The sequence below is a fragment of the Tyto alba genome, unplaced genomic scaffold (assembly GCF_018691265.1).
Source record: "Tyto alba isolate M040663 unplaced genomic scaffold, T.alba_DEE_v4.0 Super-Scaffold_19, whole genome shotgun sequence".
NCBI classification, from domain to species: Eukaryota; Metazoa; Chordata; class Aves; order Strigiformes; family Tytonidae; genus Tyto; species Tyto alba.
In genome coordinates this window covers 12,338,393-12,362,941 of record NW_024881281.1, presented here as the reverse complement: position 1 = coordinate 12,362,941, position 24,549 = coordinate 12,338,393, and the positions used below count along the sequence as shown (strand labels likewise).

At 51.4% G+C, this 24,549-nt stretch overlaps 2 protein-coding genes across 3 annotated transcripts; one reads left to right on the top strand and one right to left on the bottom strand.

Moving 5' to 3' along the window:
* Positions 1-351: 351 nt before the first annotated feature.
* Positions 352-8,662, bottom strand: RAD51D (RAD51 paralog D). Its single transcript, XM_042791777.1, has 10 exons — positions 8,270-8,662; positions 7,003-7,064; positions 6,732-6,850; positions 5,891-5,972; positions 5,649-5,783; positions 5,103-5,198; positions 4,826-4,916; positions 3,909-3,979; positions 2,814-2,981; positions 352-2,129 (listed from the first exon to the last, which is right to left on the bottom strand). The coding sequence occupies exons 1-10, from the start codon at positions 8,349-8,351 to the stop codon at positions 2,046-2,048; spliced, it is 990 nt and encodes a 329-aa protein (XP_042647711.1). The 5' UTR covers positions 8,352-8,662; the 3' UTR covers positions 352-2,045.
* A 2,194-nt stretch (positions 8,663-10,856) lies between these two features.
* Positions 10,857-24,377, top strand: UNC45B (unc-45 myosin chaperone B). Of its 2 annotated transcripts, XM_032995600.2 has the most exons (21): positions 10,857-10,943; positions 11,631-11,714; positions 11,850-12,019; positions 12,792-12,828; positions 13,167-13,342; positions 13,906-13,995; positions 14,496-14,663; positions 15,772-15,940; positions 16,230-16,400; positions 16,949-17,120; positions 17,477-17,777; positions 18,190-18,284; positions 19,640-19,781; positions 20,236-20,376; positions 20,548-20,675; positions 21,145-21,211; positions 21,576-21,689; positions 21,811-21,926; positions 22,284-22,401; positions 22,513-22,668; positions 23,571-24,377. In XM_032995600.2, exons 3-21 carry the CDS (start codon positions 11,858-11,860, stop codon positions 23,835-23,837), a joined length of 2,790 nt encoding a protein of 929 aa, XP_032851491.2. In that variant the 5' UTR covers positions 10,857-10,943; positions 11,631-11,714; positions 11,850-11,857; the 3' UTR covers positions 23,838-24,377. The 2 variants fall into 2 exon arrangements, with proteins under 2 accessions (XP_032851491.2, XP_042647773.1); XM_042791839.1 differs by lacking the exon at positions 10,857-10,943 and having other exon boundaries at positions 11,386-11,714; positions 13,188-13,342.
* The last annotated feature ends 172 nt before the right edge of the window (positions 24,378-24,549 follow it).

Sequence of the window (24,549 nt, the reverse complement as noted above, 5' to 3'; positions counted from 1 at the left end):
TCAGCTTTCCCTGGTCTCTTCCCAACCGACTGCCACCGTCCCTGTTGAATCACCGTCCCACGACTGCTCCCCCTTGACTAAGTGCAAGAGTGGAGTTTCTTCTGACATTTCCCAGGGGCCACAGCAAAGAAGCACACTGGACACACGGCTGGTCTCACACCAAGGCTGATGCGGGGCTCAATGTGGGCTGTCCCCCTTCTCATCCTTGTTAGAGGAAGGAGACAGGGAGAAAGCCCCCAAAATCAAATATAACCAAAGTGGTTTCATTTGGCTCTGCCTCTGCTTCACACTCCCCTGCAAGAGCTTTGCTTCCCATACAGAACCTCAGGCAGATAAAACAGTAGTGCACAGTTTGGGTTGAAAGTTGTGTCTACCATCTCTTTATTCACAGCTTCGAGAAACACAAAAAAAGCTAAATGTTTGGCTTGTAAGGACCAGCCACATCAGCACAGGTCTCCAGCAGACAGGAAAACCATCCTCCTCCTCCTTGCCCCAACCAGCCAGGCTGCAATTCCTGGGGCCAAACCTCCCCTTCCAAGTTTGGAAAGCCCAGAAATGCAAATAAATACACAACTTTAAAATACATTTATTTTTACTGAACACTGTTCAATGGTATAGCTCATGCTGCTTTGGCACATTCCCCTCCTCGGGCAGGACTTGCTGGGAGCGTAGCCTTTCTCACAGCCACATGCTCGGGGCTACAGCAGCTGGGTGGCCACGATGGAGGTGGGACTTGCCCCATAAATCACAGCCCTGGGAACACCAAGAGCTCGATTTCACAGGAAGCACAGCTCTGACAGATGTGCAAAACAAAAGTCTGTGCTGAGACCTGGCACTGGCTTGGGGAAACTAGAATGTGCATTCACATACCCTTTTTAGCTGCCCCTTCCCTACACCAGCTATTTGCCCAGGAATACAGGGCTGTACAGTGTTATGTCTACCCTGGAGAAATTAGCACCCAAGTTCTGGCTAAATCAGACTCCTTAGAAGGCTTCAGGACCTGTACTGCTGCATTATTAGTTTGACAGATATGCCCTGATGAGTCCCAGCCCCCAAGATCTACAGCAGCAGCCTTGGAAGTACAAGCTCTAGCTCAGTTCACGTGCCAAGGAGGTTTCTTATTAAGCAGAGGATGAGGGTGTCTAAGACATGTGGGATCAAAAGGAGAGGCCATTCTCCATCCCAGCCTCCTGTCTCCTCCCCAGCACTGCTTGAGCCCCCCAGGAGGTTGCCCAGAGCAAGCAAGATCAGCTGGAAAGCTCTGGAGCAAGGAGATTATTTTAACCTTCACCACATGCAATTGAGTAGGTCCTTGAGCAACAGATGGGACCAGCTGGTATCAGTCAGGACTCATCCACCCCAGCTGATCCAGATCATAACCATCAATTAACAGTAATTCTTTATGCAGCACAGTAGTGCCTGAGCAGCTCCCTATAGGGTCTGGGGTTACTCTGGGGAGAAGGTCAGATCAAGCATCCAATTATGTCCCTGCTCATCAACAGCCTCTCCCACCCTAGTGCTGCTAGGGTCTAAGCCTCAAAATTTTAATTAACAGCAGTCACCATTAATCGCCTTCCAGCTCTCAACCACCACAGCAGGATGAAACATCTTGTTTTTATTTCTCTGAACCACCACCACTGGGGGCTGCCCCAGGACGATCAGAGCTCTGGGACCAGAGGGCGGCGAGTTACAGGGGGAACAAACCCACCATGGAGTCACGGGCTTGTGAGGGACCTGACAGCTGGTCCCAAGCCAACACCTTAGGAGAGGGCTGGCTCTGCTGGTTGAGGACAAGCCTGCAGCAGAGGAGAAGACCTGGCTGTCATGCTGCCCACACAGCCCAGCCAGCGTGGGCTGCATCTGCCACAGCAAGGGGATCTCCAGGGAACCCCACAGTCATTTTCTCCCCAGCACAGAACAAGAGCTTCTTCGTGTTGTTCCTTCCCAGGGCTGCAGGGCTCTAAGGCAGTCTGTAAAATGTTCAGTGTGCTTGCCTGCTTTTTTTGCAGCTTTCTTGGACCTTGACATTTGCTTTTCCACCTGCATCAGAGACCCTGTGCAGGTGTTGCTGGGCTCAGCTCCTGCACATCACTGTTTCCGAGATCCAGCTCCACCTGTATCCCTGTTGGCTGCAAGGAGAAACAGAGAGGAGCTGAACCTCACAGGGCTGGGACTCTAAAGGCAAACCCCACTGCACCTGCCCTAGAACCAAAAATTCCCAATTACATCCCTTTAAGGATTTCTTTCTGCTGGTGCCCTCATTTTAACTGGGTCTGCTAAACACAGAGATACAAATAGAGTGCAATTTAGTAAAGAAAGAACATCTTGCTCCAAGATATCCCCAGATACACTATTATTTAGCACATCAAGCACGCCACCACACCCAAACCCATTTGGATCAGGCTGCAGAGCAGGCTCAGGGCCAGGAGGCTCAAGCAGCGTGGCTCCATCCGTAGGCAGGATTCAAGCCAAAGTCACCTCTCTGCAGGTGTTGGAGCCAGGTCCGCAGGATCCTCACTACCCACACGCAATCAGGAGCGTGAGGCAGGCACAAGGAACCCAGTGACCTGGATTGAAGCGGTGCCGCTCATTTGACATGCCTATAAATACAAGCTCAGGCTGCTGCGAACAGATGCTCTTCCCCTTCCACAGCGTACAACCAGGAGGCGTTTGCTCCTCTCCCGTTGCCACGGGTCACCCAGCGAGGCCTGATCCTGCCCTACCCCAGCAGGAGCCTCCCCCTGCCCCGAAGCCAGGCCCACATCACGCAGCAGCTTCTCCATTCCCAGAGGGACGGGTCCAGGGAGCCTCACCTGCCGGGGTGACTTTGCCAAGGAAGCGACGCGCTGCGCGGTGGCTTTCTCCCAGGTGGCTTCTTTGCTCTCCAGCAGCACCCGGGTGCTGGGCACAAAACTCCAGGAGCGGCCGAGGGCTGGCTTCAGTGAGCTGGTGCTGCTGTCCCTTGTCACCTGGTTAGTCACCTGCAGCAAACAGGCTTATCAGTGCCCGGGAAAAGCAGTGCCACTCGGTGTAATGAAACACCAGAGATAACCAGGAAACAAATGCCCAGACGGCTACTTCTGTGAAGTTTTTTTCTTCTCCGTCCAGAGCCTTCCTTCTTGTCACGACCGTGCCATCCCCTTCGAAACATAGCCCACCCAACTGTCCCAGGCACGTACTCGGGTAGGAGCTCACTTGTATCTGCAAGCTGCAGTGACTCCTGGTGCTGAAACCACCTGCAGAGTTTAACTTGGAGCCTTTCCAAGCATCCTTCCAGGCACCCCATCCTTATCACTTTATTGCCAATCAGAGTGAAGGGCAGGACTGTCTTGACACCTTCCAGGGCCAGGTTCAGCAGATCACCATTTTCTTTTCCAGCCTTCCCAACTCAGACACATTAACTGTGGTCCCAGCAACCTGTCTGGGTGAACTGAAGCAAATGCAATTGCTTGTCCAAGACTGCAGCAGGGCTGGTTCCAGTCCTCAGCTCCTTCTGGATGATGCAAGGCCCTGCAGTTCCTCCATAGTAACTAAGCAAGAGGTTACTTAATAGCTGGCCAGCCCTTAAATGAATGGTGTTATATAAAAAATAAATACAAACAACCTTTCAATCTGTCTGTACTTAACTCTACCTTGCTCAATCAAGTGAATGCCACATTGGCTGAGGACAGCAATAAAAGCAGGCAGTAAATCAGCCCTGCTCTTGCTCCATACTTGCTGGAACAAGACATTTGTGGGCTGCAGAGAAGCAGAGCTACATCAGGGAGCTGAGCACTGTGAGATACAGGGCTCTGGCTCCTGCTTAGCTGGGAGCAGTACCCCCCTCCCAGGGGGGCTCCAAAGCCTCTCCAGGGCTCCTCGCCATGGCACACGCCAGCACGCAGAGGACAAGATGCAGCAACACTCACCACAACAGCAAGGCTGAACTCCCTGGCCAGTGTCTTCAGCTCCCTGGCTAGCTGCATCATGATGGCCAAACCTGGAGGAGCACAAAGCATTTGAGTGTTTGGGGATCAACCCCCAAAGCGCATCTTGGAGACAAGTGACATCTACATTTGTATGAGCACTATATTTAGTGCTGGTGTTCATGGACATCTTCAACCCATTTCCATTAACAGCACCCCAACGTACCCATTGCACCTGCACACTCCAGGGCACCTTGACCGAATAATGTGGCATGGACAGACCAATCCTCAAGTTGTCCCACCCTTCCTTTCCCATCTTAGAAGCCCTGATGTCAAAAAACCCTACAAAAGCAACGGGAGCTCAAGACAAAGCTGGTCAGGTTGATTTAGCAGGTACAGGACCCATCTCTCCAGCTCAGAGTTTCATTTCCTACAGCCCATGGCTGCAAGGGGACCTCCTGTGATAGCATTAGCTGCCACCCAGGTGTGCAAGACCCTCTGGAAGGTGTTTGAGGGGCCCCCTTGGCATCTCAGCCAGTAGAAAGCCCCTCACTCCTGATTTATGGTCCTTTCTGGCAGAAAGGGCCTCGGGAGCTTTGCAAACTGTGCCAGCAACCACAACGTATCTGTGACATGGTAAGCAGAGGTTTTATCCGTGGGCAAACAGTTCAGTGCCTCCTCTGTCCCTCAGCTGGGTTTCAGACCACCAGCGTGAGCCCGCAAAGCCACAGCCAGCTTGAATGTTTGCCATTAGCACTGCACACAAACCCCCTTTTATCCAGCCGCAAAGGAAAAGCTGGGAACAGTTGCACCCACATCCATCCTGCCCCAGCTCCGGGCACAGCACACACGGGAAGATGTTCTTCAGGGCAAGCAGAGAGATCTGCAACCTCACTGCACATCCTAACGAAGCAGCTCACCCTCGGACTGCTTGCCGCCCAGCAGTGGGTAAATCACAGCCGAGACAGAGTCGATCACCACAATCTTGAAAGGTCCCACGTTGCTCACCACCTGAAAGAAGGCGATGCTGTGTGCAATGTGGAGTAACAAATCCAGCAGTTTTGGAGGTCTGGAGCTGCACAGAGGTTCAAATGTCCCCAGGACAGGGTTACCTGGTGTCACTCGTCAGGCACACAAGCCCTGCTGCTCTCCTTGCAGCTCTGGGGAAGGGAGAGCAGCCCAGACCCTCGCTCCTACCTGCTGGGAGAGGCGATCCCGCAGCTCCTGCAAGGCGCTCAGCATTTCATAGATGTTGAACACACGGACCACCTGGATGCGCTGCAGAGCCTCCAGCTGTGGCACAAAGTGGCATCACCAACAGCCTCACCCCCTCCAGGACTCGTTATATTCCTCCTGCCCCAGCTGCTACCAGCTCTTTGCATGTATACCATGCCATGGAGCCAGGGACTCTTCTTCCATGTTTGCCTCCACCCCATAAACACTATTGTCCCCATTGCACTGATGGAAGAAGCAAAGTGGATTGAGCTCAGGGTGCAAAAGCATGAGCAACTACAGCAAACCCGCCCCCCTTCCCCAAGGGAAAAAGAAAAAAAAAAAAAAAATGTGCAGCATCTGTCCCTGAGCACAGCATCCACCAGGCCATGGGAGGAAGAATATGGACCCAAAAAAGCCCATGATGACATAGGCAGAGCTGGACAGACAAGCCATCTCTGGGGGTTGTCTGCTGGCAAGAGCCAAAGCAGTTTTAGCACGAGTGGAGGGATCAGGTCTAGGGGAACTTGCCTGCTCTTCCTTGTCCCCCGCCTGGGCTTGAAGCATCTGGTAGAGACGAGAGGCAGTGAACCCCGCTGTGGAGTCGAGAAAGAGGACGTGCTGCTTGAGGGCAAGAGACACACTGGCTGCAACGCCCAGGCACACCTGGAGAGGCAGGGACTGGGTGTCAGCCAGAGCTCCCAGGTCCCTCTGCTTCCAAAGACATCGTCTGCTCCCTACCTATTCTCTCCCCGCTCCTCCATCCCACTCACCTGTGTCTTCCCACTGCCCGGTGCTCCCATGAGCTCTGTCACTTCCCCTGTGTAGAGCCCCGAGTCCAGCAGCTGGTCCAGGCTACGGGTTGAACACGAGGGGGGATTATCAACACTGCTTCAGCCAGAATGGCAGGGGCATTAGGAAGCAGCAGTCCCCAGTTATTTGTCCCTAAAGTCCCCCTTCCCAAATGCAGAGAAGTGCCTCGGGCTCTGCTGCTTCCCTCTCCACATTGTGGACAACAGCAGATCTGCAGTGGGGGGGCTACAAGAGGACAGTCCTGAGCTGGAGAACCACTCTGGTCCTGAGAGCAAGGTTTGAATACCCAGGGTTTCTCTGTATAGCCCCTGTAACAACCCAGGGAGGAGTAAGGGAAAAAGAAGAAATAAAGACATGCAATAGAGAAACTCATTTCCATGACTGATCTAGACAGTTTGGACCATCATCACTCAACAGTCTTTCCAGATCCAGAATCCCACTCTCCAGAGCCCTCAAGGGAAAGGCTGAAGGCACTGTGCTGTCTAGAAGTGAGACACATAACCACCCAAAAGGTGTGGAGGCTCTCGCAAGGACAACAGCAATGTCGTTCCCTCAAAGGACACAGACCAGCTGGCTCTGCAGCCACAGGACATGAAGAACAATCACCTGTTGCTCACAAAAGGCACAGCCAGGACACAGCTGGAAGTTTTTAAAACAGCTCCTGGGGATGGTTTAGACATCACTGAGCCTGCTCAGGGCATCACCACAGTGAAATTCAAAGCCTGCACTGGGCAACCATGGCCTTTTGCAGCAAGCCCAGCCCCAGGCAAGACCTGCTGGCTTGCCAGGCAACGTACCCACCTTGGGTTCCCAGTGGGCAGGATGGCTGTGGAGCTCTTGAGTTCCTCATAGAGGTCTGCTCCATTGGTGGGGAAGGCAGAGAACTGGGCCAGGAGAACACGTCTTACTGCAACCAGTGCCTGGTGGGCAGAGAGATTTCTGGAAATGGGACCAAGGAAGTCCAAGGCCAACAACATCTGCAGAAGGTCCCCCAGACAAGTCCATCCAAGCCATGAGCTGAACAACTCTGAGCTCCCCAGTTACATAACAGGAATTAGGAGTCACCCTTTACCTTGTAAGACAAGGAACACTTCTGGGCAACATCCTCCAGGTCTGATGACACAAAGTCCACCACTGCAAATAACATGAGGGACAAGAAGTTAGATGCCAAACCTAGACAGATCATGAACACCAAAGAGACTACCAGCTCAGACAAAACCTGCCTGCACCAACAGCAAAATGTCTGTGCCCTCTGCCAACAGTTCAAGTGGACGAGCAAGACGCCCCACAAAATGAAGTATTGGCGTTTTTTCTCCAAGATGGCCCCACTGCCCATTGCAAAACAAATGGTTTCTTGCAAAACAGATCAGGGAGAGAAGCTGGTTAAAATCCTCCCTGTTCTCAAGAGCTGCCCCATGCCATTTGATAGCTGGGGCCGGCCAGAAGAGCCCCCTCCTGCCAGCGTACCACAGTCTCAGGGGGCTAGTGACTGACCCGAAGTGCCAGCCCCGAGCACGCCAGGAAGGGCTAAAGCCACAGAAATTAGAACTAGTGGTCCCATCTCTGCTCCCAGGAACCACCCCAAGATTATTTTTTTTTTTCAGATTGATGTGTATGTTACTGGTTGAAAAAAAAAAAAATAGAAAAAATATTTTCTTATAGGGAAAACAAGAATTACAACATTTGTGGCTCCAGCACTCACAGGGTCTCACAGACTCCGTTTAACAAGAATAAAATGGTGTTTCTCCCAGCTCTAATCCAGTTTCTCAGAGCAAGTAAAGAATCCACCTGGTCTCTTCTTTCCTCCCCAAGAGCAGGTGCCCAGGGTGCAGTGTGCCAGGAGCTTGGGCATTTTTCAGAGGGAAAAAAAAAACCCACACGAATCCCTCAAAGACCCTCTGCAGACACCCCTACCGTGTCCTAACATTCTCCTGCTCCTATAAAGAAGTCTTGATTCATTATATCCACCCAGAGGGACCCAGAAGACATCCAGCAAGGAGGGATATTGCACCACCACCACCATTTCAGGCTGGGGGACGATGTGGGCGCAGGGGCTGGAGCTGCAGCCCCCCCCCAAGGCTCCTGCAGTCCACGCCCAGCGTGCCCACGGCAGACACCCTGCGCCCACCCTCCTTTTCTCTACGGGGCTCTAAAACACCCCACTGCAGCTTTCGGGGCCGCAGACGAAAGCCCCCCAAAGGCAGGAGACGCTCGCCAGGGGCTGCCCCCAGGCTGGCAGCCGGCTCCTGCACGGGAGGAGACCCCCGGGGTGCCCACCCCAAACGTGCAGAGGACGGTGCTCCCCCCCCAAAGCCGAGCCCCCGGTGCCGCCCCGTTACCCGTCCTGACGCCGTTCGCCCCGAGGAGCTGGACGGTCGCTCGGCTGAGGCCGGGGCAGAGCCCAGCCCGCAGCAGCACCATGGCCCCGGGCCCCCCCCCGGCCGGAGCACGGCGGGGCCGGGAGGGGAGAGGAGACCCGCGGAGGAGACGGGGGAGCGGAACCGGCACCGCCCTGGGCCGTGCCTGCGATGGGTGGTGACGGCGGGTGTTTAATCTCCCGCTAAGGCCAAACGGCCCCAAACCCCGCGGCCGGCCGTGAGCAGGCTGGGACGGGGCCGCAGCCCACGCTCGCCCCCGTGCCAACGGCGGAAAGCCCCACGAGGAGTTGGTCCCTTCCCCTGTCCTCGCCGCCCTGCGTTCCCGCTGCACCCCAAACGCACCCCACGCACCCCACACCCGACAGCCCCCCGGCCCGGCCCGGCCCCTTCCTGCCGGCAGCGGAAGAACCAGGCAGGGCTCGGATTTGCACACACCCCCCCCCCCGCCAAACCCGGGTCACCGCCAGCCCCCCCCCTCCCCCGCCAAACCCGGGTCACCGCCAGCCCCCCCCTCCCCCGCCAAACCCGGGTCACCGCCAGCCCCCCCCCCCCCCCCGCCAAACCCGGGTCACCGCCAGCCCCCCCCCCCCCCCCCCGCCAAACCCGGGTCACCGCCAGCCGCCCCCCCCCCCCCCCCCCAGCTGTCTGTAAATGACCCCTGGCACATGTGCCGGCAGTGCTGGGGCTCCCAGGCTCCATAAAATAACAGAACGAGAGCCTGGGCTGGCTCTGAGGGGGGGATGCTGCTGTTGGGGAGAACCAAGCAAGCTTAAAAACTGAGTGAGCTTGAAGAAGTAGGAGATAAAAGTGTGGCTATTCCGGTCTTTATCCTTAGAGAGCTCCGTGTGTTGCTGAGCAGGGCTTGTTTGAAGAGCTTGTGTTCAGAGCTGGGTGCTCTGCTGCTTGGGGGGGGCTGGGCAGAGCCGTGGGCCCCTGCAGAGCTGGTGAGGTCTGAGTGCTTGCTGATGTGAGTAGGAAAAAAAAACTTTAATTATGAAGTTATTTTAGAGATGAGCCATTAGCTCTATGCAAACACTTTAACTGTCCTAAACTTACGTTAAGGGCTTGGGTGAAGCTCTAGAAAGGGTTGCATGCTTTGCCCCAAGTAGAAGACGTCTAATGCCGTGTTGGAAAAAAGCTCGAGCACTGAGCACAGCTCCCTCTGCAACCTTGCTTTTGCTCTGGCACTGCTGGAGCTCATCCTGGGACTTTCTGGAGGGTCATTTCACCACGGACCTTGCCAACTCTCTGCAAGATCCTGGTTTAGACAGTGGCTTAGAGCCACGGTGTAAGGTGGGATCTCAGGACTGGGTTTGGCAAGACTCATCAGCCAGTGTTTGCTGTTGGGGTTGGAGGGTGGATAATTAAGGTGCATTGGGGGGGGATGATGTCTCTTCCCTGCCCTGCAGGTGGGGAGAGCTCTGGCCCCCTCCCTGCTCCTGGGACTTGAATTTCCCCAGGAAAAGGTTGGTTTTTTGCATTTTTTTCTTCTTTCTCAGCCGAGGCCTGCAGAGGGCCCCCCCGCACCTGCTGCTGAGGCTGCTGGCCCCTCAGGGGCTCTCACGGTGTATCAGCACATCTGCTCCAGCTGTGGGGAGGTGCAGGGCTGGGGTAACTCCCAGAGCACCCCATCCCAGCCAGCCGCTCTTCTTCCCGGCTGGGGGGGAGTAATTGCTGATCCTCTGCCCCCAAAATACTGGCTTAAGGCAGCTCAGGCCACTCTTAGCTCTGTCTTGAACATTAGCAGCATCAAACACAATTTTATTTTGTAACTTAGGTTACTTGAAGTACCTCCAGTGCTGCTGCTTGTGAAAATGAAGCCTTTATTCTGCACAGCGTGAGAAGAGCTGCGCTGTATGCACCACGAGTACACAAGTGAAGCGAGCTGACCTTTCCTTTATACCCAAAGCAACATGGGAAGAGGTTTCTGGTGTGTTAATCTATGTGAGTCCTAGAAAAGCCGTGGTACCCAGCCTAAGGCAGAGGTGGCCTCTTACACCTCCCACAGATGTGATCCTTGTGCCTCGGACCTACCCTCAAACAGGTGAAGGTGTTTGAGCTGCTTGCAACTGCTCTGCAGGTGATGTGCTGCAAAGGGACCTCCAAACTACTTTGCAGTTGCCTCCCGCCCGGATACCAGGGACTGAACAGTCTGTTGGTGCAGGGTGAATAAAATGGGAGACCTGAACAGGGCAATCTTGTGCTGATTCTTGCTGTGTAAAATTTACAAGCCCCAACACGCATCACCAGTGTTAACTTTTTTTTTTTTTTTTTTTTTTTTTTCCAGCAGAGCTTCAAGGCAGAAGTGCATCGTCTGCTATAGCTCAGTTCTGCAGCGTAAATCTGATTGGAGCAACTGAGCAGATCCGGGTCAGCCCACACTCCCCTCGGTCATTTCCCCATCCCTACTGCCAGTTCCCCCACTGGCTTTTTAGCTGGGACGCTTGTAGGTACACTCAGGAAGGCAAGGCCTGTGTTTTGGGGGAGATAATTTGCAAAGCAGAATTCCTGATTGACTGTGACCCCTGGGAAACAGCGGGGTTTGAAAGGCTCAGCTCTGTTGGAGCTCAGTGCTGCTCTGTCTGCTGGTGTCACACAAATGGAGACAGGAGACACTCGTGGCTGCAGTGGGCCGGTATGTTCTGGTACACACAGCTGTGTTTGTGCTGGTGGGCTGCCAAATGAGCGGAGGTGGCAGTGCCAGGCACGGATGGGGTTTCTAGCAGGGTGGGCTCCCCCAAGGCCTTGGGAGGAGGCGGCAGCGCTGGGTGCAAGGCAGCTCGCCGTCCCCAGGCGTTCTGGAAGGTGCTGGGCGCTGTGCAGCTGCTGGCTTGGGGCCGCTTGTCCCTGAGGCTCAGCTGTCTCATGCTTCCCTAAATAGAAAGGGAAAAGGGTCTGAGCGCTGCGACAGGGGTCAGCCATCGCAGCCGGGGGCTTTTTTTGGCGTGAACCCCACCCCGTTCCCACTCCACACAACTCTGTGGGTAGAGGGAAGCTGGGATTTGCCCCGGCGGGAGGGAGAGGGTCCCCTCTCGCTGCAGAGGTGCTGCCTGCTTGCGCGCAGGTCCCCCCCTGAGCCGGGCTGGCTGCTGGGGGCCCTGGCTCACAGCCCTCCCCAGGCACTATATAGCACGGGGGGACGAGGAGGGGGACAGGCCGTGGTGACAGGTGACGCTGACAGGCAGCAGGAGCCAGGTCCTGCCCAAACTTGGAGCGGGAGGCGAGCTCTTCCCTGAGCCACACGGACTCTCCGTAACACTCGCTGATTTATTTAATTCTCACATTTTGTTGGGTTTCTTTCTTTTATTAATTGGCTCATAAGGATCTACAGCTGTGGGAAAAGCTTCTGAGAAGCCACAGCCTTGAGGAGCAATTTAGGTCTTCATTTTCAAAACTCTTCAGACGGGTAAGCTGCTTTTATTGATGTATGTGTTAATTATATGTCGGTCTCATTGTGAAACTTAGCTTGGTGGAGTAGGCAGGTGATCCTTGTGACACAGGCAGTTGAAAATGGGACACAAATTGATGTTTTTCCTTACAGCTCTCCCAATGGAGGATCCCATCCAGCTGAAAGAGGAGGGCAATAAATATTTTCAAGCCAATGACTATGAGAAAGCTGCTCAAAGCTACACTCAAGCCATAAAGCTCAACAAGGACAAGGCGCTGCAGGCAGTGCTGTACAGGAACAGGGCAGCATGTTTCCTTAAAAAGGTGAGAAAAGCTCCCGGCTTGCCTGGGCAGTGCTCAGGGGGAGAAGGAAGAGCAGAGAGGCAGCCAAGGGCGCTCACCAGCTGTGGACTGTGTGGTTTGTCCATTTATTGAATGGAGTATTTGCAAACTGGTCTGAAGTTACTTGTTCTGGGCTTGTCCTGGAGCTGTGTAGCTGTCTTCCTGCTTCAATCCTGATGGGGCTGAGCGTGCCCATTCGGCTCGGAGATGGTCCCACTTAATCACTTTGAAGCAAAAGCTTTCGGCAGCCAGCCTGCTCCACTCCTAGGGGAGAGCTCTGTAAGTCTTGGGTTGGGGTATCGCTCTTGCCATCTGTCCCAGCACAAGAGAAGCAGGCGAAGATATTGAGCAAAACAAAGTTATTGGTATCTGTACCAAAATTGTCTGAGCTCCCTGATGTCAGCTTGTAGTAACCTGCTGTGGGATTTTAGCAGCTTGCTTGCATGTTCCTGAATTTTCACTAATCCCCAAGTGATACCAACCCAAACCAAGGTGCAGATGGGCTATTGTGAGTGTCTGCCCATGGTCTGCCGCTGCATCGGCAGCAGCATGTGTTGTCTCACCTGCATCACAGACCTTTTTCCTACTGCCTTCCATCAGTGATAAAAAGGTACCTAAACATCCACCTTTCCTTCCATTAGGCCACTGCTGGCTTCACTGGGGTGCCCTGTTAGTAAGTGGGAACAGAGAGGTCACAGTAGGGACATGCCCTGCTATTCCACTGCTGACAGATCTCTCCTCTCTGGTTTAACAGGAGGAATATGCCAAGGCAGCCTCAGATGCATCCAGAGGTAAGGAGTGGGCTGTTCTGAGAAAGGAGAGCTGCATTGCTGGGTCTGCTTGCTCCAGCCTGCTCTCGCATCTGCTTTTGAGGCACTGTGGTCTTATTCCTTGATGTCCACAAACACCCGAGTACTGAGGCCTCAAGGGCATTAGTGGAGGAGGTTCAAAAGAAGATGTACCAATTCGGTGTGTTGGTGCAATCAGTGCTAATCAGATACTGATGCACTCATGATTTTAATAACTACTACACCTCAAGGAGCTGCAGTCACTGTAAAGCAAATCAGTTTACATAGGTGATTTCCAAGAAACAAGCTCTGATGCCTGGTGTTTTGGATCACTTTCCCAGCTATTGACATCAATGCTTCAGATATAAAAGCCTTGTACCGGCGCAGCCAAGCTCTGGAAAAATTGGGGAAATTGGACCAAGCATTCAAAGATGCTCAGAAATGTGCCACCATCGAACCCCGCAACAAAAACTTCCAGGAGGCCCTGAGGCGACTGGGAGCCAACATCCAGGAGAAGGTAAATGCAAGGGGAGCCGTCCCAGGTTCGCAGACCAGGTGTGGGAAGTCTTTGATCTGGGTTACACTGGCGGATTGTTGATCGTACGGGAAGCTCGTAACAATGTGGGGGGATAAATAGGCTCCATTAACTGGAAGTTCATACTTGATGCATGTAAATCCGAAGATCAGATTGAATGGTTAAATTAAAAAATGTGGCAGCTCGCTCCTGTGGCTGGCCTGGTCCTGAATGTCTTGGTAAAGTCCTGGCAAGGAACTGGATCAGCTTTGGACTGGGTCTGGCAGTTCCACATTGACTTAGTTACCTTTATGAGGATGCTGTGAAGAAGTCCTTGCATCACTAGGTACCGTGCAGTCTCAGAAATTATGATTTAGGCTTGGCTCTGCCTGTGCCCATGAGTCTGAGATGGATAATTGATGCTGATTGCTGAGAAGCAATGCCTGCTTTGTTATTCAGCTTAAATTGTCTGTGGTTTGAGGGTCTGTGGTGTCCTTGAAGTGATAAAGGAAAATTGCTCCTCATTTTTTTGCCTATGATGCTCCATGCACTCTCTGTTGGCACAGCTGCGCATTCAGTTCTCCACGGACTCAAGGGTGCAGAAGATGTTTGAAATCCTGCTAGATGAGAACAGCGAGAAAGAAAAGCGAGAAAAGGTGAGAACTGTCCTGGACTTGACAGGACAAATTGCTGTTATTTAATGTCAGAGGCCACACTGAGGAACAGAAGGCTGTTTTCCCTTCCTCACTTCCCCTGGATGGAGGACAAGGGAAGTAGCTGGGAGATGATTTGTACTTGGAGAGACAACTGAGAGGGGAAATGTCCCAATGAGGCATCACCCCTGTGCCAAGGGAAGGTGGACCAGCCTCCCAATATACCAGAGGTAGGATCAGACTGGACTTTTGCTCAAGCCCTTCTCTGCCACCTTCCCCGTGTTTCCCCCCAAGCAGTGACCCACTTTTCGTGGGCAGAGCAAAGCCAATCCTCAGATGCATCTGGAGAAACTTCTTGGTGGGGTCAGAGCTGGTTCACTGCATCTGTCGGGAGATGGCCACGCCACCGCTCCCACCAGGACATCCCAAAATGGCACGGAGCTGTTTTGGAGGCTGCCGGCAGGGCCATGCCACTACCCCTGGTTCTTCTGTCTCCCACCCAGGCTGCAAACAACCTCATAGTCCTGGGGCGGGAGGAAGCGGGTGCCGAGAGGATTTTCCAGAACAACGGGGTCAGTTTGCTGCTGCAGCTGATAGAAACCAAAAATGCTGAGCTGATCCTGGCAGCTGTGAGGACACTTTCAGGAATGTGCACAGGACATAAGGCTCGGGTAAGAATGGGGTGCTCGGGACCTTCACTGCTCTTGCCTTGCACCTGGGGGAGTGGAAAACTGCAAGAGTTCATGATGTTTGTGAGCAGTGGGAAAGAATTAAACCCTACGAATAAAATTTAAAATTCTGGGTGAAAAAAATACAAATAAGCAAGTGGGGTTAGCACAGACTTACTGTGTTCCCGATCTCTGGGGTCAAAGCTGTCCATGTTCCCTACAGAGCCTTCATGTGTGCTGGTGAAGTAAAACTTGTGATTTGTTACCACATAAGTGGTGGTGAGCATGGCTGGATCAAATCCATGTCCTTCATCACAGGTCTCAGAAAAGTAACAACTAACTTTGGGAATGTTTTGTGCAAGGCTTAGATGAAGAAAAGCAGGGAGGATCTACAAGGAAGTTAAGATTCCTGGGAAGGGTCCCAAGGCAACTCCCGGGCTCTCTGAGCCAGCTAATATCTTACTCTACACCAAGACAGTTGCTATATAGTGTAAAAGAGCTCCTAAGAAGCCCTGTCCATGTTACATGGTTGGAAGCAGGAGATGGACGCGTGCAAAATGAATATGCATATCAATGTAGCGGCGCAAAGGAGTGGGGGCAACTACAACACAACAAAAATAAAATCCGGATAAAAATCCGGTGCGGTGGAGACCTGTTTTCTTTTTCAGCTGTCACATGCAGAAAGGCTGTTTGGCAAAGCCTGCTAGGTCAGTGTGTTTCTGAACACGCCTCCCCTGAATTACTGATGTGCCACCATGCATGGGGACAGGCATGGTGATGCCACTGCGTTTACTCACAGCCAGGATGGGCTTCTTGCACCAGACAGGCTCTTTGTTAACAACCTTGCACGAGAGCCTCTTCCAAACCTAGCCACGCTCTTCTTAACAGCCTTGTTGGAAACAGTCTGTTGCATTACTAGCAGCTCAAGGTGTTAGGAGTTGTCATCTTATAAATGAAAATAAGGGTGAAAAGTAAAATTCTGCTTTGTACTGACTCAGGATTCACGCAGGAAAACAGTTTATTTGTACAAGCTGAGCCTGACCTTTCTAAAGCATGCAGGAAGGAAAGGCCCTTGCTCACGGCAGTCCTGCTCTCTTCTTTCTGGGGCCAGGCCACCGCCATTCTCCATTACCTGGGCATTGAGAACATTTGTGTGTGGATGTCGGTAGACAATGAAGAAATCTCCCTGGCTGTCTGCAACCTCCTGCAGACCATCAGTGACTGCTTGCTGGGCCAGGGGAAAGAGGAACATCACGGGAAGGAGGAGGCTGTAGTGCTAGGTAACGGTGCATGACCTGGTGGTCCTTCAGTCTTGCTGGAGGAGAATCGGGGTGAGCAGGGAGGGCTCTGCTCCTGGGATGTCCGCCTTCTTTCTTGTTCTTTGGTGAAGTGAGGGCTTCCCCCTTCAGCTGTCCAGGATGACAACCTGCACACAGCTCTTACCCTCATGGTGTTAACCTAAATACCTATGTTCCAGCCATGCAATGGCTTTGAATTGTTTTCACTGGAGTCACCTGCTTTTGAAGATAATTTCTTGTAACTGACTGCTACTGTCTTGCTTCTGTGTAGATACTAAAAAAGATTTGAGGATGATCACAATGTGTCTGCTGGATATGCTGATCAGTAAAAAAGTATCTGGGCAAGGGCGAGACAGAGCTCTCAACCTCCTTAACAAGAATATACCAAGGAAGGACCTGAAAGACCTTGACAACAGCAGAACCATCTTTGTCATTGACAATGGTGAGTCCTTCCCCTCCATCCTGTGTATTCTTGCCTGAATACCTGTAGAACTGATTGTTTCTATAAAATAAATCCTCTCTGGCTTTTTTTTTTTTTTGGTGCATGCAAGCCTGGAGCAAAGTTAGACTGGTTTTGATGGAAGTTATTTAATAACACTTCAGCAGAAGGAAGGAGGGTTAAGACATCCTGAATCACTTGAAAATCACTGTCTTTTCCTTAGTCAAAGCCTCTAGCCTTGGAGGTCAGTAGGCTTAATGCCTCCTGACAAAAATAGCTGATCCAGCCAGGGATCAAAAGCGCAGTTTTGCTTATCTCACTCTGAGAGCTGGATAAAAGCCGGGTGCTGCAAACCTGTAATCTCACCAGCAGAAATTCTTCCCCAGTAAACATCCGAGTGTCTTCTTTGTTTAAAGCTTATGTGATTAGGCTGAAAAGTAAATGAAAACCATCTAAGCTGGTTATTTCACTGCAAGATACCAACAAATAGTATCTTGAGTTTTGTACAGACCCTCTCTCCTCTAACAGCCCTATCACTCCACTGTTTCCAGGCTTAAAAAAGATACTGAAAGTGGTGGGCCAGATTCCTGAGATGCCCGACTGCCTGCCGCTGACAGAGAACACCCAGCTGACTGCCTCTGTCCTCCTAAATAAACTCTACGATGACCTGCGCTGCGACCCGGAGCGTGACAACTACCGGGTGATCTGTGAGGAGTACATCAAGTGAGTGGGGGCTGGCTTCCTGGGGCTGAGCTGGCCCAGAGGCACAGGAGCAGGAGGTCTTAAGGACAAGATGAGGCACTTGCAATCTGCTTAGATGGCAAGTTGAGGCCCTGGGAGATAATGATTTCCTGGAGATCCTGTTGGATCCTTCAGCTGGGATTGTCAGATCCTTGCATAGTACCCCTACCTGCTGGATCACAGCTTTTGCATGAATTTGTGCTCAGCTGTGTCCCAGACACCTATATATTCCAGCAGTGGAGCTCAGTTCCCAATCTGAGGGAGGACATTCCCTGCCCAAGGGAATGAGAACTGTAAGCAACTACTCTTCCACGTGCTATTGCCTCTGTCCCGTGCAGGAGCAAAATTGACCCACAGAACATGGATAAGACACTCCATGCCATCCAGATGGTGTCTGGGGTTCTGCAAGGGCCCTTCGACTTAGGCAACAAGTTGCTTGGCATGAAGGGAGTCATGGAGATGATGGTTGCCCTGTGCGGGTCTGAGAGGGAGATTGACCAGCTGGTGGCTGTGGAAGCCCTCATCCATGCCTCCACCAAGCTGAGCCGGGCCACCTTCATCATCTCCAACGGGGTGACGCTGCTGAAGGAGATCTACAAGAAGACCAAGAATGAGAAGATCAAAATCCGAGCCCTGGTGGTAAGGATGGCAGCCCCGGCCTCTCTTGCATGTCACACTGACCAGCTTAACCCTGGACTTGGGAGTGGGGGGGGCAGGCCTGGGAACATGTGGGGTTAACTCACCTCAGCTGGGAAATGGTTTACGCTGCTTTGCTCTACAAGGAAGGGGGAGATAGCAGACCAGGCGAGCACATGGATTATTGGTAACTTTGAAGGCAAAACTGGTTAATCTTCCATTAAAGACATCCAATGAGAGCACGAAACTTTGCTTTGCTGTGCTACTACTTTGAACAATCTACTGAGTATTAGAATGCTTCCTCTTTTTTAGAACTGACTTCAAACTTTAGATATGAGATTAGACTGTTTTAGGGCAACAGTATGGGAGGATTAATCAACGTTTCTCACCAGTGTGCCCTCTTTATCCTCCCCAGGGTCTCTGCAAACTGGGCTCAGCAGGAGGTACAGATTATGGACTGCGGCAGTTTGCTGAGGGGTCCACTGAGAAGTTAGCCAAGCAGTGCCGAAAGTGAGTGATTTTTTTTTTTTCTTCTGTTATTGTAGAATCATAGAACAGTTTGGGTTGGAAGGGACCTTAAAGATCATCCAGTCCAACCCCCCTGCCCCGGGCAGGGCCCCCTTCCCCCAGCCCAGGGGGCTCCCAGCCCCGTCCAACCTGGCCTTGAACCCTTCCAGGGAGGGGGCACCCACAGCTGCTCTGGGCACCCTGGGCCAGCGCCTCACCCCCTGCACAGGGAACAATTTCTGCCTTAGATCTCATCTAAATCTCCCCTCTGTCAGTTTAAAACCGTCACCCCTCATCCTACCCCCACCCCCTGATCCAGAGTCCCCCCCCACCTTCCCTGCCCCCCCTTTAAGCCCTGGGAGGCCGCTCGAAGGGCTCCCCGGAGCCTTCTCTTCTCCAGGCTGAACCCCCCCAACTCTCTCAGCCCGGCCCCCCAGGGGAGCTGCTCCAGCCCCCCCAGCATCTCCGTGGCCTCCTCTGGCCCCGCTCGAGCAGCTCCGGGTCCTTCTGCTGTTGGGGGCCCCCGAGCTGGCCCCAGCACTGCAGGGGGGGCTCCCCAGAGCGGAGCAGAGGGGGAGAATCCCCTCCCTGTCCCTGCTGCCCCCCCTGCTCTGGCTGCAGCCCAGGGCACGGGTGGGTTCTGGGCTGCGAGCGCACATCGCTGGCTCATGTTAAGCTTCTTGTCAACCAGCTGATCTACACAGAACAACTGTTCTAACCTGTTGTTCTATACTTTGCAAAATACATTATGTTTCTTTCCCAAGAGATCCTGGCCACACCTTGTCTTCATTTGCTGTTGCTGCCAGACAGCTGACAGTGCCCCCAGAGCCACTGTGCTGGGACCTGGAGCTCTTCTATTCCTCCTGCCTCCGTATCCAGATGAACCTCCCTCCCTCACTTTCCATGTGAGACACCAGCCATGGTGCCTCCCTCTTTGCCAGAATGGCACAGTCTAACCAGGTGCTAACTAGATTATGCACAGCTACCTTTTGAAGGCGAATTTACCAGGTGTACTAACCAAAGAGGTGGGATGAAGTTAGGAAGTGGTTGAATGGGTGGTCATTGCTGCTGGCACTGGATAGCAGGGCATCACATAATTCCTGTGATGGTGAAGGCAAAGCAGCGCTGAGAAGCTCTTCTGGTCTGTCTTTCCCTGGAGCATTTAAATCCCTCGGGTTGGGCCATGGGAAGAAGGTCATGTCTGAAGGGAAGCGTCCACAGTCTTTTGGAGCTGTAGCAGAGCCTGAGGATGTGTTTGGTGCTGAAACAGCCTCAATATCTGTTTTTCTTCCCTCTTCTCACAGAGAAATTAGTCCTGGCTCCTGAAATAGAAATGTGGATATTCTTCTCTCTTCCAGATGGCTGTGCAACACCAGCATTGATGCCCGCACCAGGAAATGGGCTGTGGAAGGGCTGGCATATCTAACCCTTGATGCAGATGTGAAAGATGACTTTGTTGAAGATGAGCTAGCCCTGCAAGCTATGTTTCAATTAGCCAAGGTCTATCACCTTACCTGTTCCCTCATTCCTCTGGTAGCATCAGGTTCTCCCTGCCCAACATTGTCTCCAGCCCAACATTATCTCACCAGGCAGGAGAAGCTGTGACCCAACCCCCCACCTCTAGTGCAGAAAAACTTAAGTTTTGCCTGTGCCACGGAGACACCTGAAGGTTGTTATCATCCTGCTCTTCTCCCAAGGCTCAGGCAGGTTGCTCTTAACTTTACTGTCAGCAACTGCACGAAAACCAAAGGCATCAAGTTGTTGACAGCAGCTGATGATGTCAAACAGCCTGTTTAATCATAAAAACTTTTTTTTCCCTGCCCTGGGCTATCAAGCTGGGGATAAGCCTCAGAACATTTCAGCTAGTGCAAACCACCACAATGGCAGTCCTAAGGGACCTGTTTCCCTGCTGGGTCTTCCTCACCCTAACATAAGCTTTTATTTTTCTGTGCAGACAAGCGACAAGACTATCTTGTATTCTGTGGCTTCTGCACTGGTGAACTGCACTAACAGCTATGATACCAAGGAGCTGGTCCCAGAGCTGGTGCAACTGGCAAAATTCTCCAAGCAGCACGTGCCTGAGGAGCATCCGAAGGTAGGTTGTCTGTATCTGGGGAGCTGGGAGGAGGTGCTCGGATCTGAAGACTTTCTTTGGTGTATCCGTTGTCACAGACCTCAGGTTTCCTGTCTCCGAGGCTGAAATTGGCTGTAGTCAGCAGGACGACACCTGCTGAGGGGCCAATCCCTTTCCAATGTCTCCCCTCAGGACAAGAAGGATTTTGTGGTGAAGCGAGTGAAACGGTTGCTGAAAGCCGGCATCGTCTCTGCCTTGGCCTGCATGGTGAAGGCTGACAGTGCCATACTGACGGACCAGAGCAAGGAGCTCATCGCCAGGTGCCTTCATTGCTCCTGTGGGAGCCAGGAGTGCTGCCCAGCCCACGTGCCACCGAGATGGGCGCCTGGGCTGGCTCCTTGCTTAGTGGAGTGGTGCGTTCTGCCTATGGGGGAGGGATGAAAGAGAGGTGGAGAAAAGATTGAAACCCAAAGTTTTTCTTAAGAAGTGTGATAGAAATCCATGTTATGACCCTGAAGCTGGCTTACAGGGCTACCTTGCTAGGCTGCATTTTGAATTTCTAGTCCTCTGTACTGGTTTTGGCTGGAATAAAGTTAATCTTGTAGGCCTAGAAACTTCCTACTGTGCCATTTGTTGCTTTCTCCTAGAGTGCTGTGGGCACTGGGTTAAACATCTGGAATTTTCCTGGTGGATCTGCCACCCCTGCAAAACCTTAGCTCCCTTCCATGAGGACGTGGGTTATTGCCTTCCTGAGTGGCTGTTTCTCTAAGTGATGCTGTGCTTTTGCAGGGTGTTTCTTGCCTTGTGTGAAGACCCCAAGGACCGTGGGACCATTGTCGCACAAGGTGGTGGAAAGGTGATTACTTTTATGTTTGCAGCCCAACCTGATGTGCGGTTAATGTCCTGCAATGTGTCTACAGCGAGGGATGGTGACAGAAAAGCACGAGCTGTCTTGGTAGCCCCCGGGGCCCAGACTGACACTCCAGTCCTGTCTCTGCAAGCCTCCAAAGAAGCAACCTCCTTGAAACAACTGTGTGAGAGCTACAAGCTCTGGTGTGGTGCCTATTTGAGAACAAAAACAAGGCATCACTGTGGGCTACACTCCAGACCCATTTCTTCAACATATACAACTTTAGGATATTTTTTAACTTATTTTAGTATATTAAGGAAATCCTGTAAACCTTGTCAGAGGCATTGAATGCTTTCCTGTGTGTCACTAGGCCCTGATACCTCTGGCTGTGGAAGGCACAGAAGTTGGCAAGATAAAGGCTTCTCATGCTCTGGCAAAAATTGCTGCTATCTCCAATCCAGACATGGCATTCCCAGGGGAGAGGGTAAGCTTAAAAAAAAAAAAAACAAAACAAAACAAAAAAAAAATCTTTATAATTCATTTAGCAAAGGAAAACTGCCAAGATCTAAGAGCTGGAAAAGCTGTGATATGCCTTCTCTTCTTAGGTATATGAGGTGGTGAGACCTCTTGTCAGCCTGCTGAACACAGAGAGAGATGGCCTCCAGAATTACGAGGCTCTGTTAGGTCTCACTAACTTTTCAGGAAGAAGTGATAAACTGAGGTGAGTTTAACTGCTTTTTGACCTTTCTTCCCCAGGAGTGAATGTGAATTTCTGTTTGATGCTTTTCTTGTAGGGCTGTGAAGACTGGTCAGTTTGAGCTACCTTTGGCAGACTACAAAGGTCTCAGAAATAAAGATTAATAAAATAAGCAGGAAGAGGAGAATGGCACATTTTCCTCTAGAAAGAGGAAAGATCTGAACCTAACCTTCATTAGATAGGGAATGAACCACATGTCATGAGCACCAGTGCTGTGGACACTGATTTGTTTCAAGGCCTTCCCTGTCTGGCAGTTAATATTTTATAAGTTTGTTATTGCCTGGCCCATGATGTGTTTTATTTGACTGCCCTTCAACACAGGATGAAGATAGTCAAAGAGAGGGCCCTGCCAGATATTGAAAACTATATGTTTGAGAATCACGATCAACTTCGACAGGCAGCCACAGAGTGCATGTGCAACCTGGTGGTCAACAAGGAGGTAACTCACTGGGCATCTCAAACTTGACCATCTGCACCAGTTCGAGAGACCCTGTGATGAGGTATTGCTAAATGTGCTATCTCTGGATATCATGTGGTGGGTTTTTTTCAGGTTCAAGAGCGGTTTGTGGCTGATGGAAATGACCGGCTGAAGTTGGTGGTGTTACTGTGTGGTGAGGATGATGAGAAGGTGCAGATTGCAGCAGCTGGAGCCCTGGCCATGCTTACAGCAGCACAAAAGAAACTCTGCTCTAAGATGACTGAAGTGGTAAGACCATAAATCCACTTACTGGCAGTGTAGACATACTCTTGAAGTGGATTTTCAGTGATGAAAATGTCTCTCAAAGGGGAGATGTAGTCTACCAGTTTGATAGCGAGGAACTTGGTGAAGTTGAGACCTGGGTGTCCATGTTGCTAGTCCATCACTGCACAAAGTAAACCAGCCTGTCTTATATTAGACTTCGTCTCAGAGCTGAAATATTTCTATATAGCCATTCCTCAACTTAAGTCCAGGGTGCTAATTGTTAAGGAAGGTTAGGAATACAAAATATTATTCTGTAGGCCCTTAAAGTTTTTGAGCAATAACCTGAAATCCAAACCTTGCTTCAGTCAGAAATGAGAAGAGCTTGACAGGTGATCTAATGAGCTTTACAGATCCCCAAACATCTCTATTTCCTGCACAGATCTGTAGGTCCTGAGAACTCAGGCCCTGCATAGCTGGGTATCTGTGAAGAGCTGTGGTTGGGAACTCATGAACCCTGTTGTGTTGCACACATACTGATGTTAGACACTGGGGCCTGTTGGAATAAAAATTATTAATCAGCAGAAGAAAGGGCTCAGGAAAATCAGTGCAAGGAGTGGGTGGTCTGCTTCTGGTAGTCTCAGCTGCGTCAACATTCTGATCAGATTCTGTGCACAGAGATTATGCAGCAGCCTAAACATGAAACACGTTTCACGTGGTGCTAGTGCTGTGAAAAATTCTGACTTTAGCATAACAAAAATAGGGTTCAAAAGTCAGGTTTCCTTAGTTAAAGAATCAAATAACTGTATCCTGAGTATTGAAGAGGTGAGTCCCTGCACTTCCTTCTGCTGAGAAATGCCTTGCCAAACCGGCATTCTTGGTTGAGATATTCTTCAGATCAATACTAATGATGTCTCTCTCCCCTGAAGACCACCCAATGGCTTGAAATCCTGCAGAGGCTCTGCTTGCATGATAACATGGAAGTACAGCACCGAGGACTGGTCATCGCTTTCAACTTAATCAGTGCTGACAAAGAGCTAGCAAAGAAGCTGGTGGAGACAGAGCTCCTAGAGATTCTGACATACCTTGGCAAGCAAGAAGATCAGCCCAAGAAGCAGCACATCATTAATGTAGCACGTGATTGCCTCACCAGGTGCATGGATTATGGGCTGATCAAACCTCTCTCTCAGGCATGAGGAAATGAAAAGCATCAAAAAAGGCTGAATGTGGGGAAGAAAAAGCTACTGAAAAATGTGGAAAAGTGAGAGCCATGAGGAAAATCTAGTGTCATTGTCAAGGCACAGAATAGTTTGGGGAGAACTTTGGAGAACCAGAAACTGTATGAGGAAAAGGGGGGCATTTGCCTGGGAAATTTGGAAAGTGTCCATCTGAGTAATTCCCAGATGATGTAAATCCTTTCTTTGCCCCCATTCAGCTGATAATGATAAAAGCTTCAAGGCACAGCTGTTGGAAATGTGCCAGGGGCTGTTGGAAAGAAACTCAGCTGAGCTGAAATCTGTCCTGCAACCACCTACAGCTCCTAGTACTTCTGGAATTCCTAGCCGTGGTGGAACAGGGAGGGTTAAATGCCTTCTATCCTGTAGTCAGAAGATAGGTTGGGTTTTAGCTGTGTGCTTTTTCGGTTAATTTGTGGTATTTTTAAACAGCGTCAAGTGGTGTGCCAAAGTGTGCGGATGGTGGATGAACTCTTAATAAATGCACTACTTTCTGCCATGTGCAATGCCTGTTCTGCTTTTATTAAGCAAATGGAGAATCTAAGGCAACTCCCACTTGCAGCCTTGCATCATACCCAGGAATCTGGAGTAATCATGTCACAGGCTGAATTTTCACCACTTGGAATATATCCAGCCCTGTGCCAATGAACGTGCAAAGTCACCATGAAAGGCT

Excerpts from the sequence above, each read along its gene's own strand:
- UNC45B (XM_032995600.2), top strand. The coding sequence starts at position 11,858 with ATGGAGGATCCCATCCAGCTGAAAGAGGAGGGCAATAAATATTTTCAA. Across the intron at positions 13,996-14,495 it reads AGAAAGAAAAGCGAGAAAAG|GCTGCAAACAACCTCATAGT; the intron begins GTGAGAACTGTC and ends TCTCCCACCCAG. Across the intron at positions 21,690-21,810 it reads TGGCATTCCCAGGGGAGAGG|GTATATGAGGTGGTGAGACC; the intron begins GTAAGCTTAAAA and ends TTCTCTTCTTAG.
- RAD51D (XM_042791777.1), bottom strand. The coding sequence starts at position 8,351 with ATGGTGCTGCTGCGGGCTGGGCTCTGCCCCGGCCTCAGCCGAGCGACC. Across the intron at positions 7,065-8,269 it reads GGCGAACGGCGTCAGGACGG|TGGTGGACTTTGTGTCATCA; the intron begins GTAACGGGGCGG and ends TGTTATTTGCAG. Across the intron at positions 6,851-7,002 it reads AGTGTTCCTTGTCTTACAAG|GCACTGGTTGCAGTAAGACG; the intron begins GTAAAGGGTGAC and ends TCTGCCCACCAG.